Source organism: Schistocerca piceifrons, chromosome 11, assembly GCF_021461385.2.
Source record: "Schistocerca piceifrons isolate TAMUIC-IGC-003096 chromosome 11, iqSchPice1.1, whole genome shotgun sequence".
Lineage (NCBI taxonomy): Eukaryota > Metazoa > Arthropoda > Insecta > Orthoptera > Acrididae > Schistocerca > Schistocerca piceifrons.
In genome coordinates this window covers 41,058,253-41,076,296 of record NC_060148.1, presented here as the reverse complement: position 1 = coordinate 41,076,296, position 18,044 = coordinate 41,058,253, and the positions used below count along the sequence as shown (strand labels likewise).

General features: G+C 43.4%; 1 protein-coding gene across 2 annotated transcripts in view; it reads right to left on the bottom strand.

Annotated features, from left to right (window-relative positions):
• Positions 1-18,044, bottom strand: part of LOC124720119 (potential E3 ubiquitin-protein ligase ariadne-2) — a 96,723-nt gene that overhangs the window by 14,595 nt on the left and 64,084 nt on the right. The window contains exon 2 of one of the 2 annotated variants that reach the window (XM_047245418.1): positions 13,943-14,788. In XM_047245418.1, coding sequence (XP_047101374.1) covers positions 13,943-14,788 — 846 coding nt within the window. Of the gene's footprint in view, positions 1-13,921; positions 14,789-18,044 lie in introns of both variants that reach the window. The other variant, XM_047245419.1, reaches the window with a different exon arrangement.

Here is an 18,044-nt window from a genome sequence, read left to right as displayed (position 1 = left end):
ACCAAAGTGACTGACTTTAAATCTTCATGAAAGTTATTCTTATGTCCATTATAATTATCCGGGCTGTTATGCCGTGGTCGGTTGATGAATTCTGTTCAATTCTCAACGTTTCCTCGCCGACTGCGGGAGACATCTTCAAGGGGGTCCGTAGCTCGTTGGAAGGTCCAACACACCCACTGGCTCGCTACTGACTGCCGATAAATTCCGTGTCCGCGCGCTCCCACGCCGCGGCGTGACGTCACGTGTTTTAAAAACGTCAGTGCAATTGGCCGCTGCCGTCGATCGCCGTTACCATCACCCAGTAGTGGACGGGTGGTACACATCTTCTGTAACACCGGCATCCATATACCGTTTAATTTCACACCCTCCTCCTTTCGGTTGAAATTATTTGGGTGTTTAGCTATTTCGATTGCCTCCCTGTAGAGCCTTTCGTAATATCTGCTTGTGGCCGCTAGTACTTGCGTCTCCTCTAAACGAATATTGTGGTTCCCTGGAAAGCGTGCTCAGCAACAGCTGATCATTCCGTTTCTCCTCTTCTACAGTTGCCCTTGTGCTCTTCCAGATGTTTAGAAACAGTTCTCTTTTAGTGGTACCCACATAAACATCTCCACAGCTGTATGGGATCCTGTACACTCCAGGTTTTTCCAATGGTTTGCGAGCGTCCTTGGCATGCTTAAGGTATTCCTGTATCTTCCTTGTGGGCTTGTAAATTACGGTAATATTCCGCTTCGTCAAGATCCTGCCTATTCTTTCCGTTACATTTTTACATTTTTAACAAACGGCAGGAAAACCTTAGATTTTGCAGTAGCCTGTACGTCACTACGATTTCTGCATGGCTGCCTCAATGCACGTTTTATTTCGGCGGACGAATATCCGTTCATCATTAGTGCATTGTGGGGATGTTCCATCTCAGCGATCGACGGCGACGGACAGCGGCGAATTGCACTGGCGTTTTCAAAACACGTGACGTCACGCCGCGGCGTGGGAGCGCGCGGACACGGAATTTAGCGGCAGTCAGTAGCGAGTCAGTGTGTGTGTGTCGGACCTTCCATCAAGCTACGGACCCCCTTGAAGATGTCTCCCGCAGTCGGAGACGAAACGTTGGGAATCGACACAGAATTCATCAACCGACCACGGCATAACAGCCTGGATAATTATAATGGACATGATATTTCCGGCCGTGAAAGTCTACATTTTAGTTATTCTTGTTTCTGGTATTGATTCCACGAACTGAACTTCTGATTTGAAAAATTTGTTTTTTAATGAAAAATTTCATTAAGGAATAATCACAAGGCGAAGCACTAGTTAACATTCTCAGTTCCTTAAACAACCCTCTGCAGGTTGTTCTTTAGATCACAACATAAATAATTCATGTTGCATGTTTCTGATACCTTTAGCTTACTTCAGAAGATAATCCCATATGATATTATGGAATGAAGGTAAGCATAGTACGCTAGCTTTTTTATAGTTATATTAACTATGTCTGACAACATTCGCATAGCAAATAAGAGTCTGTGTAGGGAATTCAGCAGGTTTGTGGTATGTTCCTTCCCATTAAATTTATTATTAAGCTGTAATTCCAAGAATTTGACACTGCCAACTTGTTCTATCTGCTTGTCATCACCACGCATTCATGTAAAAATATTGTTAACAGTCAGACAGACAGATGGACAGACAACAAAGTATAGGGTGTTTCAAAAAGAATATACTTATTAAAAAGTATTATTTTGTCCAAACTATTGATCCCTGCACTTTGGCTCAGCTATTGGGGAAACGAATACATAGTCTAGTGCAATTCCGTGATTACAGTGCAAAGATGTTTCAGGTTGAGGTACCTAATTGATCGTCCAAATGGGTGGAACATTTGCAGATGGTATCAACAGTTTCTAGATACAGGATGCATATGTAAAGGAAAGAGTCCTGGACACCTTCGTGTTCCGGAAGAGAATGTTGCACGAATTCAAACTGCTTTTCAACATAGTCCTCCAAAATCAACTCGTCATGCCAGTCGGGAGTTACAACTGCCTACACCAACAATTTGGCGTGTTTTGGGATGTCGGTCAGCTATGAAGCCGTACAAGTTACAGCTTTTCAACATAGTCCTCCAAAATCAACTCGTCATGCCAGTCGGGAGTTACAACTGCCTACACCAACAATTTGGCGTGTTTTGGGATGTCGGTCAGCTATGAAGCCGTACAAGTTACAGCTGTCACAAACTCCTGTGTCCTGATGACAAACGCATATGTGTGGCATTTTGTAACGAGATTCTTGATGCTATTGACAGTGATAACACTTTCGCACAATGTACCGTGTTCAGTGATGAAGTGACTTTCCGTGTTAGTGGTCAGGTAAACAAACACAATGTTCGCATTAGGGGCCTACAGAACCCACATGCAGCCATTGAACGTGTGCGAGATTCCCCCAAAATCAATGTGTTTTGTGCGATATCCCGATCACCTGTTTATGGTCCATTCTTCTTTGATGGAGACACGGTTAATGGTCAGTAGTATCTCGCTATGTTACAAAACGGGTTGTTTTCAAGGCTGCACGAAGACAAATTCATTTTTCAACAAGACGGCGGTACTCCCTCATTGGAGCCACCACGTGTGTGAATATCTGAATGAAACTCTACTGAACCGTTGGATCGGTCATCAAGGAGCTGGCGACTTAGCACATCTCAACTGGGCTCCACGGTCACCGGATTTGATACCCTCTGACTTCTTCCTGTTGGGTTTCGTTAAAGACAACGTTTATGTACCAACACTCTCACAGAACCTGGAAGAGTTGAAGAACCGGATCCATACTGCCATAACACAGTGACGAAGGAAATGCTTGCCCCCGAGTATAGGAGGAATTTGAGTATCGATGTGATATTGTTTGTGCCACTGATGGAGGACATACTGAACATCTATAATCTGAACTTTTTGTAAATATGCATGTAAAGTTTCATTAAAATTCAATAAATATATGTATCAAAATATGTATATTCTTTTTGAAACACCCTGTAATTAAACAAGGGTCCTGTTTTTCCTGATTGAGGTATTTTTCCTGATTGAGGTACGGAATCCTCAAAAATAATTATGCCCCGACTTGGCTAAAAGACGGGATTGGCTGATAGTACACATCCTGAGGCATCAAGAAATTGTCAGTTTGGTAAGTCAGGTAAGTGTGGGAGGGGGCAGGGGTAAAAGCTGTAAAGGGGGCAATGCTTGACTACAGTTAGGAAATTCAGGCAGATTTATGGCGCATCAGTTCAGCAGAGACAAGGAGTCTCACATAGGAAACTCCAGGTTGCAATAACAACAGTATTAGGAATAGGATAGATTACTACTCGACATAAAGATGATTTGCAGACTGGCACAACAATAAGACTGTTATATATACCGATGAGCCAAAACATTATCACCACCTGCTTAACTTGTTTGTCCATGTTTGGAACGAAGCACATGACTGATTCTGCGTATCAGGGATCTGACAGTTTGTTGGTACGTGTGTGGAGGATATGCAGCACTAGATGTCCGTGCACCAGTCACTTAACGCGTGTAAATAACAGGCCGCCGATTGGCGTACGCGGCGACAGCGGCCCGGACAGGTTCCGTAGGAAACTTCCTGGCAGATTAAAACTGTGTGCCGGACCGAGACTCGAACTCGGGACCTTTGCCTTTCGTAGGCAAGCGCTCTACCGACTGAGCTACCCAAGCACGACTCACGCCCCGTCCTCACAGCTTTAATTCCCCCAGGCTGTGGCTAAGCCATGTCTCCGCAATTCCCTTTCTTCCAGGAGTGCTAGTTCTGCAAGGTTCGCAGGAGAGCTTATGTGAAGTTTGGAAGGTAGGAGATGAGGTACTGGCGGAATTAAAGCTGTGAGGCCGAAGTGTGAGTCGTACTTGGGTAGCTCAGTCAGTAGAGCGCTTGCCCGCGAAAGGCAAAGGTCCCGAGTTCGAGTCTCGGTCCGGGACACAGTTTTAATCTGCCAGGAAGTTTCATTTCAACGCACACTCCGCTGTAGAGTGAAAATTTCATTCTAGTTTCCGTAGGATTTACATCGGGCGATTTCGGTCGCTGCGACATCGTCACGAGTTCACTGTAAGTTCCTCAAACCACTGTAGCACAGTTCTGGCTCTGAGATACTGACAATTACACTGCCGAAACATGACATCGCTGTCGGGGAAGACGTCAACCGCGAAGGGATGTGAGTGGTCTGCTGCTGTCAGCTTCTCTTCGATTACTACCACAGGTCTCACTCGAGCACAGGAGAATGTGTCCCGCAGCACAATACTGCTCGCACGAGCCTGCACCCGTGCCGTGCAGCACACTTCGGACTGTCGTTCACCTCGATAATGGCGTTCGTGGAGATGTGAATCGAGCCAGAGTGATTCACGCGAAGAGCAGACACGTTTCTACTGACTGACAATCGAATCCCTACAGTCCCTGCCCACTGCAGTCTCAATAGAGGTTGTCGGCTCAACACGTAGGGGTAGTCTGCTGCGGAGCTCCACATTCGACAATGTACAATAACTGGTGAGCTCAGAAACACTCGTGCGCGCACCGGCATCGACGACATTTTGGCTGAGGTGCCACTGATTGCCACCTATCCTACTTTACACGGCAAGCTTCCGAGCCCCACACTCTGTGAAGAGTCTGCCTAGTGGAAGTTTCACTGTCCTCCTACCTCTTCCCACAGATCTTCACGACAGTAGCACGTGAACATTCGACCAGCTTCGCCATTGTCGAGATATTCATTCACAGGTTCTGCGTAGTAATAATCTGCCCTTGGTCAAACTCAATGGATTTCCCCATTTGCAACCCATATCTTCTTTAGGCGGTAACCCCTCTGTGTCTGCTCTGCTTACACACTTTTCTTACCGTGTCACATGCCCACAATGCCACCACGCGACATCCGGTGTCGCAGTGGGCAGTGGTCATTATGCTTTGACTTATCAGTGTATGAAGATATTGTTCAAAGCCATCTACATCTACATTTATACTCCGCATGCCACCCAACGGTGTGTGGCGGAGGGCACTTTACGTGCCGCTGTCATTACCTCCTTTTTCTGTTCCAGTCGCGTACGGTTCGCGGGAAGAACGACTGCCGGAAAGCCTTCGTGCGCGCTCGAATCTCTCTAATTTTACATTCGTGATCTCCTCGGGAGGTATAAGTAGGGGGAAGCAATACATTCGATTCCTCATCCAGAAGCGCACCCTCTCGAAACCTGGCGAGCAAGCTACACCGCGATGCAGAGCGCCTCTCTTGCAGAGTCTGCCACTCGAGTTTGCTAAACATCTCCGTAACGCTATCACGCTCTCCAAATAACCCTGTGACGAAACGCGCCGCTCTTCTTTGGATCTTCTCTATCTCCACCGTCAACCCCACCTGGTACGGATCCCACACTGATGAGCAATACTCGAGTATAGGTCGAACGAGTGTTTTGTAAGCCACCTCCTTTGCTGATGAACTACATTTTCGAAGGACTCTCCCAATGAATCTCAACCTGGTACCCGCCTTACCAACAATTAATTTTATACGATCATTCCACTTCAAATCGTTCCGCAAGCATACTGCCAGATATTTTACAGAAGTAACTGCTACCAGTGTTTGTTCCGCTATCATATAATCATACAATAAAGGATCCTTCTTTCTATGTATTCGCAATACATTACATTTGACTATGTTAAGGGTCAGTTGACACTCCCTGCACCAAGTGCCTATCCGCTGCAGATCTTCCTGCATTTCGCTGCAATTTTCTGTATACTGCAGCATCATCCCCGAAAAGCCGCATGCAACTTCCGACACTATCTACTAGGTCATTTATATATATTGTGAAAAGCAATGGTCCCATAACACTCCCCTGTGGCACGCCAGAGGTTACTTTAACGTCAGTAGACGTCCCTCCATTGATAACAACATGCTGTGTTCTGTTTGCTAAAAACTCTTCAATCCAGCCACACAGCTGGTCTGATATTCCGTAGGCTCTTACTTTGTTTATCAGGCGACAGTGCGGAACTGTATCGAACGCCTTCCGGAAGTCAAGGAAAATGGCATTTACCTGGGAGCCTGTATCTAAGATTTTCTGCGTCTCATGAACAAATAAAGCGAGTTGGGTCTCACACGATCGCTGTTTCCGGAATCCGTGTTGATTCTTACAGAGTAGATTCTGGGTTTCCAACAACGCCATGATACGCGAGCAAAAAACATGTTCTAAAATTCTACAACAGATCGACTTCAGAGATATCGGTCTATAGTTTTGCGCATCCGCTCGACGACCCTTCTTGAAGACTGGGACTACCTGCGCTCTTTTCCAATCATTTGGAACCTTCTGTTCCTCTAGAGACTTGCGGTACACGGCTGTTAGAAAGGGGGTAAGTTCTTTCGCGTACTCTGTGTAGAATCGAATTGGTATCCCGTCAGGTCCAGTAGACTTTCCTCTGTTGAGTGATTCCAGTTGCTTTTCTATTCCTTGGACACTTATTTCGATGTCAGCCACTTTTCCGTTTGTGCGAGGATTTCCTCAGCAATGGCGAAGCTGGTCGAATGTTTGTGCGAGGATTTCCTCAGCAAAGGGCACAAACACATTCACACAAGTGAGCAGCTAAGACCGGAGCCGCAGGTGGTGGCCGCCGAGTGTGCACGAGGTGTGAACGTGTGCGTTTTCTTTCGCGAGGAAGGCCTTTGCCGACAGCTACACGTGTAACATCTCCTCATTGTAGCCGTCTGCAACTCGACGGGTCATCTTTACAGTGAGTAGCAGTCTATCCTATTCCTAATATACGAGGTGGACCATTTTAATATGCAATGGGGAATAACTCGAGACAGAGATGAGATACAGAAAAATATTTTACCTAAAAATTGTAGGTGACAAAGGGGGTCATAAATTGCTACTAATGGTCGTGACCTCGAACAGGATTTTCAGGGTGATTTGGAGGTTAAAGTGATTTTTTAAAAATGGGAACGCTTATATTTGATCTAAGGTTTGAAAAGATTGGCAAATTTCATGTATCAAATGATACATTACTTGAGGTTTAATGAAAGTCAAATACGCAAATATATTTTCAGTTCTAGTACGGATTAACTCTGAAGAGAGGAGTGATACAGCGAAATACAATGTCAGATACAAATTGGAATGAGCATAAGGGGTCAAAAGCCACTACCAATAATCACGATGTCAGTTATCGAAGGTCATTTGAAGGTCGAGTTTTGTTTCACGGAAACCCGTATTTGTTATGTGGGATTAGGAAAAAACGAGGAAAGATTTGAAATTTATGTATTAATTAACATGTTTATTGGCAAAAATAAATATATCGCAATGGATAAATGTTATTTTGACATTTTAAGACAGAACAAACATAAATACGAGGGCTATCCACAAAGTACATTACGTTTTGGAATTAAAAATAAATAAAGTATTGGAAATTTTTTTTATTATATACAGATGAAAGCCACACTTCAATACTACTTTTCTACATAGTTGCCATTTAAATTAAGGCACTTATCGTAGGGATGGACGAGCTCGGAAATTCCTTCGTCGTAAAATTCGGCCGCCTGCGCCTTCAACCACGTGGTCACCTCTTCTCGAAGCTGTGCGTCGTCATCAAAACGCTGCATAGCCAACCACTTCTTCATTGCTGGGAATAAGTGGAAGTCGCTCGGTGCCAGGTCGGGACTGTACGGCGGATGAGGAAACAACTCCCACTTAAAAGATTCGAGAACTTCACGAGTGGCATTTGCCGTGTGGGCCCGGGCGTTGTCGTGAATCGGCAAGATCTTTCAGCCCAACTTTCCCCTGCGCTTGTTTTATATTGCTCTTCTGAGGTTGTGCAGAGTTTGGCAATACCTTTGAGAGTTTATTGTAGTGCCTCTATCCAGGAAATCCACAAAAATCACACCTTTTCTGTCCCAAAAGAGGTAACCACGTGGTTGAAGGCGCAGGCGGCCGTATTTTACGACGAAGGAATTTCCAAGCTCGTCCATCGCTAAGATAAGTGCCTTAATTTAAATGGCAACTATGTAGAAAAGTAGTATTGAAGTGTGGCTTTCATCTGTATACAATAAAAAAATTCCAATACTTTATTTATTTTTAATTCCAAAACGTAATGTGCTTTGTGGATAGCCCTCGTAAAACATACATCGCCGATTTACAAGTCGTCAAGTGGGTCCCCTCACTTCTAATTTCTCTGGAGCCCTTTCCAATTTGTATTTAACACTGTATTTTGCTGTATCTCTCCTGTACTCCGATTTAATTCCTACTAGAACTAAAAATGTATTTGCTTAAATGCATTTGCTTATTTGACCTCCATCGAACATTTCCACGACGTGGAACATATCATTTTATACGTAATATTTGCCTCTTTTAAAATCTCAGATATTGGGGTTACCCTTTTTAAAAATTCACTTTAACCTCCAAATCACCTTTAAAATCACGTTCCAGGTAACAGCCATTAGTAGAAATACGTGACCCAATTTGCCACCGACAACTCTTCTCTAAAACATTTTAATCTGTTTCCCAAGTTATTCCCCATTGAAGATTAAAACGCTCGGTAGAATCTCACATAGGATAGTAGTTCGAGAATGGAGGAAGGCCATCAATACTAAAGGGATTCAACTAGGGAGAAATCCGAACAAGATCACTGTCGACTGTTTAGCCTTCGCAGATGACATGACATTGATTACAGATTCACTAGACAATGCCCAGGAACAAATAAGAGAACTACAAAAACAAGAAGCCAAAGTAGTACTTCAAATATCCTACGAAAAAACAAAGTTTATGACAAACATCTGTGATGCTCCTCAAAATATTGCAGTTGACAACAACACAATACACAAAACAGATTCCTTTAAATACCTAGGAGAGTGGATTACATACAATGCCAAAGAAAAGATAGCTATAGAAACTAGAGTGCACAAAATGGAAAGAGTGTTTCATATGACCAAAAACGTTTATAATAAAAAATCCTTGTCCTGGAACACGAAATTAAGACACTACCAAACAGTGGCCAGACCTGAAACTCTATGCGGCAGAAACACTTAAACTAACAAGAAATGGAGATCTTGAGAAACTAGAGAAGGTCGAAAGAAGAATTTTAAGGAAAATACTGGGAGCTAAAAGAAACGATAATGCTGAATACAGGTTAAGACCAAACAGAGAGCTATATCTGAAAACGGAGAAACTAACTGATGTAATGAGGAAGAGGAGACTACAGTTTTTTGGACATATATTCAGAATGGATAACAACAGACTAACCAAGCGGATATTCACATTACTCAATAGCTACAAATCCAAGCCAGCACGGTTCATAGAGACTGAAAAGGACATTGAAAATGCTGGAGTTACAATAGACACAATAGAAAACAGAACACATTTCAGAAAGGCAGTTCAAAAGGCAGAATTTCAGGAGAGAAAGAAAATAACTAGACGAAAGTGGACTCAAGAAGAAAGGGAACAAGACTCTAAAAGGATGAAGGAAATTTGGAAAGTGAAGAAATCTAATACAATGAAGAGTAGCCAATGTTGATTCATCGTACCCTCCAAATGGGTTGTTGTTGTTGTGGTCTTCAGTTCTGAGACTGGTTTGATGCAGCTCTCCATGCTACTCTATCCTGTTCAAGCTTCTACATCTCCCAGTACCTACTGCAGCCTACATCGTTCTGAATCTGCTTAGTGTATTCATCTCTTGGTCTCCCTCTACGATTTTTACCCTCCACGCTGCCCTCCAATACTAAACTGGCGATCCCTTGATGCCTCAGAACATGTCCTACCGACCGATCCCTTCTTCTAGTCAAGTTGTGCCACAAACTTCTCTTCTCCCCAATCCTATTCAATACCTCCTCATTAGTTATGTGATCTACCCATCTTATCTTCAGCATTCTTCTGTAGCACCACATTTCGAAAGCTTCTATTCTCTTCTTGTCCAAACTAGCTATCGTCCATGTTTCACTTCCATACATGGCTACACTCCATACAAATACTTTCAGAAACGACTTCCTGACACTTAAATCTCGGTGTTAACAAGTTTCTCTTCTTGAGAAACGCTTTCCTTGCCATTGCCAGTCTACATTTTATATCCTCTCTACTTCGACCATCATCAGTTATTTTACTCCCTAAATAGCAAAACTCCTTTACTACTTTAAGTGTCTCATTTCCTAATCTAATTCCCTCAGCATCAGCCGACTTAATTTGACTACATTCCACTATCCTCGTTTTGCTTTTGTTGATGTTCATCAAATGGGTTATTGGAAAGAAAAAAAAAAAAAATTGGATAGACTACCTCGGAGAGCTACATCAAACCAACGTTCCACCAAACGACAGGGAGCAGTCTGCTACGTAACAATAAGCTATATCTGAAAACGGAGAAACTAACTGAAGTAGTGAGGAAGAGGAGACTACAGTTTTTTGGACATATATTCAGAATGGATAACAACAGACTAACCAAGCGGATATTCACATTACTCAATAGCTACAAATCCAAGCCAGCACGGTTCAGAGAGACTGAAAAGGACATTGAAAATGCTGGAGTTACAATAGACACAATAGAAAACAGAACACATTTCAGAAAGGCAGTTCAAAAGGCAGAATTTCAGGAGAGAAAGAAAATAACTAGACCAAAGTGGACTCAAGAAGAAAGGGAACAAGACTCTAAAAGGATGAAGGAAATTTGGAAAGTGAAGAAATCTAATACAATGAAGAGTAGCCAATGTTGATTCATCGTACCCTCCAAATGGGTTGTTGTTGTTGTGGTCTTCAGTTCTGAGACTGGTTTGATGCAGCTCTCCATGCTACTCTATCCTGTTCAAGCTTCTACATCTCCCAGTACCTACTGCAGCCTACATCGTTCTGAATCTGCTTAGTGTATTCATCTCTTGGTCTCCCTCTACGATTTTTACCCTCCACGCTGCCCTCCAATACTAAACTGGCGATCCCTTGATGCCTCAGAACATGTCCTACCGACCGATCCCTTCTTCTAGTCAAGTTGTGCCACAAACTTCTCTTCTCCCCAATCCTATTCAATACCTCCTCATTAGTTATGTGATCTACCCACCTTATCTTCAGCATTCTTCTGTAGCACCACATTTCGAAAGCTTCTATTCCCTTCTTGTCCAAACTAGCTATCGTCCATGTTTCACTTCCATACATGGCTACACTCCATACAAATACTTTCAGAAACGACTTCCTGACACTTAAATCTCGGTGTTAACAAGTTTCTCTTCTTGAGAAACGCTTTCCTTGCCATTGCCAGTCTACATTTTATATCCTCTCTACTTCGACCATCATCAGTTATTTTACTCCCTAAATAGCAAAACTCCTTTACTACTTTAAGTGTCTCATTTCCTAATCTAATTCCCTCAGCATCAGCCGACTTAATTTGACTACATTCCACTATCCTCGTTTTGCTTTTGTTGATGTTCATCAAATGGGTTATTGGAAAGAAAAAAAAAAAATTGGATAGACTACCTCGGAGAGCTACATCAAACCAACGTTCCACCAAACGACAGGGAGCAGTCTGCTACGTAACAATAAGCTATATCTGAAAACGGAGAAACTAACTGAAGTAGTGAGGAAGAGGAGACTACAGTTTTTTGGACATATATTCAGAATGGATAACAACAGACTAACCAAGCGGATATTCACATTACTCAATAGCTACAAATCCAAGCCAGCACGGTTCAGAGAGACTGAAAAGGACATTGAAAATGCTGGAGTTACAATAGACACAATAGAAAACAGAACACATTTCAGAAAGGCAGTTCAAAAGGCAGAATTTCAGGAGAGAAAGAAAATAACTAGACCAAAGTGGACTCAAGAAGAAAGGGAACAAGACTCTAAAAGGATGAAGGAAATTTGGAAAGTGAAGAAATCTAATACAATGAAGAGTAGCCAATGTTGATTCATCGTACCCTCCAAATGGGTTGTTGTTGTTGTGGTCTTCAGTTCTGAGACTGGTTTGATGCAGCTCTCCATGCTACTCTATCCTGTTCAAGCTTCTACATCTCCCAGTACCTACTGCAGCCTACATCGTTCTGAATCTGCTTAGTGTATTCATCTCTTGGTCTCCCTCTACGATTTTTACCCTCCACGCTGCCCTCCAATACTAAACTGGCGATCCCTTGATGCCTCAGAACATGTCCTACCGACCGATCCCTTCTTCTAGTCAAGTTGTGCCACAAACTTCTCTTCTCCCCAATCCTATTCAATACCTCCTCATTAGTTATGTGATCTACCCACCTTATCTTCAGCATTCTTCTGTAGCACCACATTTCGAAAGCTTCTATTCTCTTCTTGTCCAAACTAGCTATCGTCCATGTTTCACTTCCATACATGGCTACACTCCATACAAATACTTTCAGAAACGACTTCCTGACACTTAAATCTCGGTGTTAACAAGTTTCTCTTCTTGAGAAACGCTTTCCTTGCCATTGCCAGTCTACATTTTATATCCTCTCTACTTCGACCATCATCAGTTATTTTACTCCCTAAATAGCAAAACTCCTTTACTACTTTAAGTGTCTCATTTCCTAATCTAATTCCCTCAGCATCAGCCGACTTAATTTGACTACATTCCACTATCCTCGTTTTGCTTTTGTTGATGTTCATCAAATGGGTTATTGGAAAGAAAAAAAAATTGGATAGACTACCTCGGAGAGCTACATCAAACCAACGTTCCACCAAACGACAGGGAGCAGTCTGCTACGTAACAATAAGCTATATCTGAAAACGGAGAAACTAACTGAAGTAGTGAGGAAGAGGAGACTACAGTTTTTTGGACATATATTCAGAATGGATAACAACAGACTAACCAAGCGGATATTCACATTACTCAATAGCTACAAATCCAAGCCAGCACGGTTCAGAGAGACTGAAAAGGACATTGAAAATGCTGGAGTTACAATAGACACAATAGAAAACAGAACACATTTCAGAAAGGCAGTTCAAAAGGCAGAATTTCAGGAGAGAAAGAAAATAACTAGACGAAAGTGGACTCAAGAAGAAAGGGAACAACACTCTAAAAGGATGAAGGAAATTTGGAAAGTGAAGAAATCTAATACAATGAAGAGTAGCCAATGTTGATTCATCGTACCCTCCAAATGGGTTGTTGTTGTTGTGGTCTTCAGTTCTGAGACTGGTTTGATGCAGCTCTCCATGCTACTCTATCCTGTTCAAGCTTCTACATCTCCCAGTACCTACTGCAGCCTACATCGTTCTGAATCTGCTTAGTGTATTCATCTCTTGGTCTCCCTCTACGATTTTTACCCTCCACGCTGCCCTCCAATACTAAACTGGCGATCCCTTGATGCCTCAGAACATGTCCTACCGACCGATCCCTTCTTCTAGTCAAGTTGTGCCACAAACTTCTCTTCTCCCCAATCCTATTCAATACCTCCTCATTAGTTATGTGATCTACCCACCTTATCTTCAGCATTCTTCTGTAGCACCACATTTCGAAAGCTTCTATTCTCTTCTTGTCCAAACTAGCTATCGTCCATGTTTCACTTCCATACATGGCTACACTCCATACAAATACTTTCAGAAACGACTTCCTGACACTTAAATCTCGGTGTTAACAAGTTTCTCTTCTTGAGAAACGCTTTCCTTGCCATTGCCAGCCTACATTTTATATCCTCTCTACTTCGACCATCATCAGTTATTTTACTCCCTAAATAGCAAAACTCCTTTACTACTTTAAGTGTCACATTTCCTAATCTAATTCCTTCAGCATCAGCCGACTTAATTTGACTACATTCCACTATCCTCGTTTTGCTTTTGTTGATGTTCATCAAATGGGTTATTGGAAAGAAAAAAAAAAAAAAAATTGGATGGACTACCTCGGAGAGCTACATCAAACCAACGTTCCACCAAACGACAGGGAGCAGTCTGCTACGTAACAATAAGCTGTGAGGGCGGGAGGAGCGAGGGAGGGCAGTGCGTACCCGGGTGCGGCGGCGCCTTACAGGAAGTCCTTGAGCAGGGTGGTGCGCCGCTTCTCGGCGATGTCCATCTGGTTCTCCAGGTCGCCGCGGTCGGTCGTCTCGGCGCGCTCCACCTTCCAGGAGAGGTTCTCGATCTCGGCCTCGAGCTGCGCCTGCTGGTACTCGAAGAGCGCCTTGCGCGGGCCCGCCTCCATGTAGTAGGCGTACGGGTAGGTGTACTGCAGCGTGTAGCGGCACTTGGCCAGCAGCGCCGCCGCGTCCAGCAGGTACTGCCAGTCGATCCACGTGCCCGCCGCCTTCATGATCTTGTCGTCGATGCGGCGCCGGATGTTGCGCAGCGTCTGCTCCTCCAGCTTGAGGCTCTTGGAGTGGTTCTCCCAGCGCTCGTAGTAGTGCAGGTACTTCTTGAGCGCCTCGCGGGCGCGCGTCAGCGCCGACTCCTGCGCCGCGTCCGGGTTCTCCTTGTAGCGCGAGCACTCGTAGTAGTCGGAGCCGTGCGACTTCCAGTCGCCGAGGCACATCCAGCAGAAGTCGTGCTTGCAGTTGTAGCACTGCATGTGGTTGCAGCCGCCGTTCTTCTCGATGCAGACGTGGCAGCGCGGGCAGTCCTTGGTGTGGGCGCTGATGTAGTTGGCCGTCTCGCTGTCGTCGGCGCACTTGGTGAGCCAGCGGCGGATGGTCGCGCAGTCGGTGGGCGCGTGGTAGTCGCCGCCGCACAGGAAGCAGAAGGCGGCCGCGCAGCTCGAGCACTGCACGCGCTTGGCTCGCGGCTCCTTGGCGCGCACCACCGCCCGGCAGTTCAGCCCGGGGCAGAACTGGAACTCGGGGTGCGACTTGACGTAGTCCCGGAAGGCGAACTGCTGGTACCTGCGGACACGGACGACACACGTGGCTATTTCGGCAGGCGCCGCACCGCTTATTTTAGGAGGATGCTAAGTTCACCCAACCTGGATATGATGTGACGTCATTCTGACGTATATACGCTCTGCACCTGATGGGATACCAGTTCAATTTTACACAGAGTACGCGAAGGAACTTGCCCCCCTTCTTGCAGCGGTGTACCGTAGGTCTCTAGAAGAGCGTAGCGTTCCAAAGGATTTTCAAGAAGGGGCGTCGAACACATGTGCAGAACTATACACCTATATCCCTAACGTCTATCACTAGTAGAATTTTGGAACACGTATTACGTTCGAGTATAATGACTTTTCTCGAGACTACAAATCTACTCTGTAGCAATCAGCACGGGTTTCGAAAAAGACGGTCGTGTGAAACCCAGCTCGCGCTATTCGTCCACGAGACGCAGAGGGCCGTAGTCACGGGTTCACAGGTAGATGCCGTGTTTCTCGACTTCCGCAAGGCGTTCGATACAGTTCCCCACACTCGTTTAAATGAACAGAGTAAGAGCATATGGACTATCAGACCAATTGTGTGATTGTATTGAAGAGTTCCTAGATAACAGGACGCAGCATGTCATTCTCAATGGAGAGAAGTCTTCCGAAGTAAGAGTGATTTCAGCTGTGCCGCAGGGGAGTGTCATAGGACCGTTGCTATTCACAATATACATAAATGACCTGGTGGATGACATCGGAAGTTCACTGAGGCTTTTTGCAGATGATGCTGTGGTGTATCGAGAGGTTGTAACAATGGAAAATTGTACTCAAATGCAGGAGGATCTGCAGCGAATTGACGCATGGTGCAGGGAATGGCAATTGAATCTCAATGTAGACAAGTGTAATGTGCTGCGAATACACAGAAAGAAAGATCCCTTATCATTTAGCTACAAAATAGCAGGTCAGCAACTGGAAGCAGTTAATACCATAAATTATCTGGGAGTACGCATTAGGAGTGATTTAAAATGGAATGATCATATAATGCTGATCGTCGGTAAAGCAGATGCCAGACTGAGATTCATTGGAAGAATCCTAAGTAAATGCAATCCGAAAACAAAGGAAGTAGGTTACAGTACGCTTGTTCGCCCACTGCTCGAATACTGCTCACCAGTGTGGGATCCGTACCAGATAGGGTTGATAGAAGATATAGAGAAGATCCAACGGAGAGCAGCGCGCTTCGTTACAGGATCATTTAGTAATCGCGAAAGCGTTACGGAGATGATAAACTCCAGTGGATGACTCTGCAGGAGAGACGCTCAGTAGCTCGGTACGGGCTTTTGTCAAAGTTTCGATAACATACCTTCACCGAAGAGTCAAGCAGTATATTGCTCCTTCCTACGTATATCTCGCGAAGAGACCATGAGGATAAAATCAGAGAGATTAGAGCCCACACAGAGGCATACCGACAATCCTTCTTTCCACGAACAATACGAGACTGGAATAGAAGGCAGAACCGATAGAGGTACTCAAGGTACCCTCCGCCACACACCGTCAGGTGGCTTGCGGAGTATGGATGTAGATGTAGATGTAGTCGATTAAAACACCTATCGACTACGCTATTTTGTCGAAAGTCGACATGTTGAGAAACGTGGCTGTTGTACTAAGGTTTATAATTTATAAAAAAACAGCTACCAGCCACATGTATGGTTTAAAAAGGTTTATTATCTTCAGACCATGACCGGTTTCGGATTTTTCTTTACAAATCCATCTTCAGATGGCAGTTACAAGCATTCTAAGTTGGACCTAGTTTTGTTTTTGTTATTCGTTTGCTGCACTGGGAAAGAAAAGAAATATTTTTGTTGTCATATCGGTAATGGTATTTTAACAAAAGATTTACTTCTTCTACAAAATCTAATTGCTCATGAGATAGTTTTATGTTTTAAACTTAGTAAACGTGCAGGTTATTGTACTTACGAGCTAGACACACTCTCTCAAAAAATAAAAGAAAAAATTGCTAGCAATGAGTCTTTGCAACAAGCAACAGCCACAATAACTATGAAAGACAAAAAAATCAGTAAAATATGTAGCCCTACCATATATAGGCCCACTTTCATACAAAATTCCAACCTATTCAAGAAGAAGAATGTCAAAATCAGTTTCTCTACCAATAACAAACTCCAACAAAGAGTCATACACTCACTCCCACACAATAGCATACCCCATAAAAGATCTGGAATTTATAAACTCAAGTGTAACAACTGTCCTAAATTCTGCATCGGCCAAACAGGTAGAGCTTTTGAAACAAGATTCAAGGAACACCTTGATGCCCTACGTCTGGAAAACCTAAGCAAATCTGCTTTCGCCACCCATCTTGCAGAAAACAATCATACAGTTGAGAATATAGAAAACAACCTGCAGATATTACACCTCAAAGACAAGGGTTTCACATTGAATGTCTTAGAGGAGATTGAGATTCATACACATAAAAACAGGTTCCCTGATCTCATTCTGAATGAACAGACAGAGTCAGTTAACACCCCCTTCCTAAATAACTTTGAAGAAGCTTTCACTTTTTTAAAATAACTTAAGCCTAATATTCCATTAAAAACATTCAGTAGACAGGCCCCCAAAAACTGCTTATATGTCATTGTAACATTGCATAATGAAAACATGTGCATTGCTTATCATGTCATATATTAGAATTTATCTCCTACTATTGTAACAAATAATTAGTAACACACAGTATTTCTGTACTACATATAATGTTTGTAATCTTATTTATATGTAATTTTATTTATTCCGTTTTAGATTAATCTCATACAATAGCAAAGAGTTATTTTACTGTACCCATATCGACTATAAGGCAACTGTAAGTTAACATCGTTATGACTGTAACCTCTTTGCAAATATTGTTCTCGTTTGTAATATGAAGCTGGGCCACGTTTTGTAAACGTTATTCGTGTGTGCTGCGTGTGTAATTAAGATGATGAGGTTGAAAGTGACGTCCGTTGACTGGAATAGCACTCACATAGTGCATATTGAAAAGTGTATTGAGCTTGCGCTCGAAAACATAAACGCACGAATATTTCGTCAGGCAGAACTACATAGCTCGTAAGTACAATAACCTGCACGTTTACTAAGTTTAAAACAGAAAACTATCTCATGAGCAATTAGATTTTGTAGAAGAAGTAAATCTTTTGTTAAAATACCATTACCGATATGACAACAAAAATATTTCTTTTCTTTCCCAGTGCAGCAAACGAATAACAAAAACAAAACTAGGTCCAACTTAG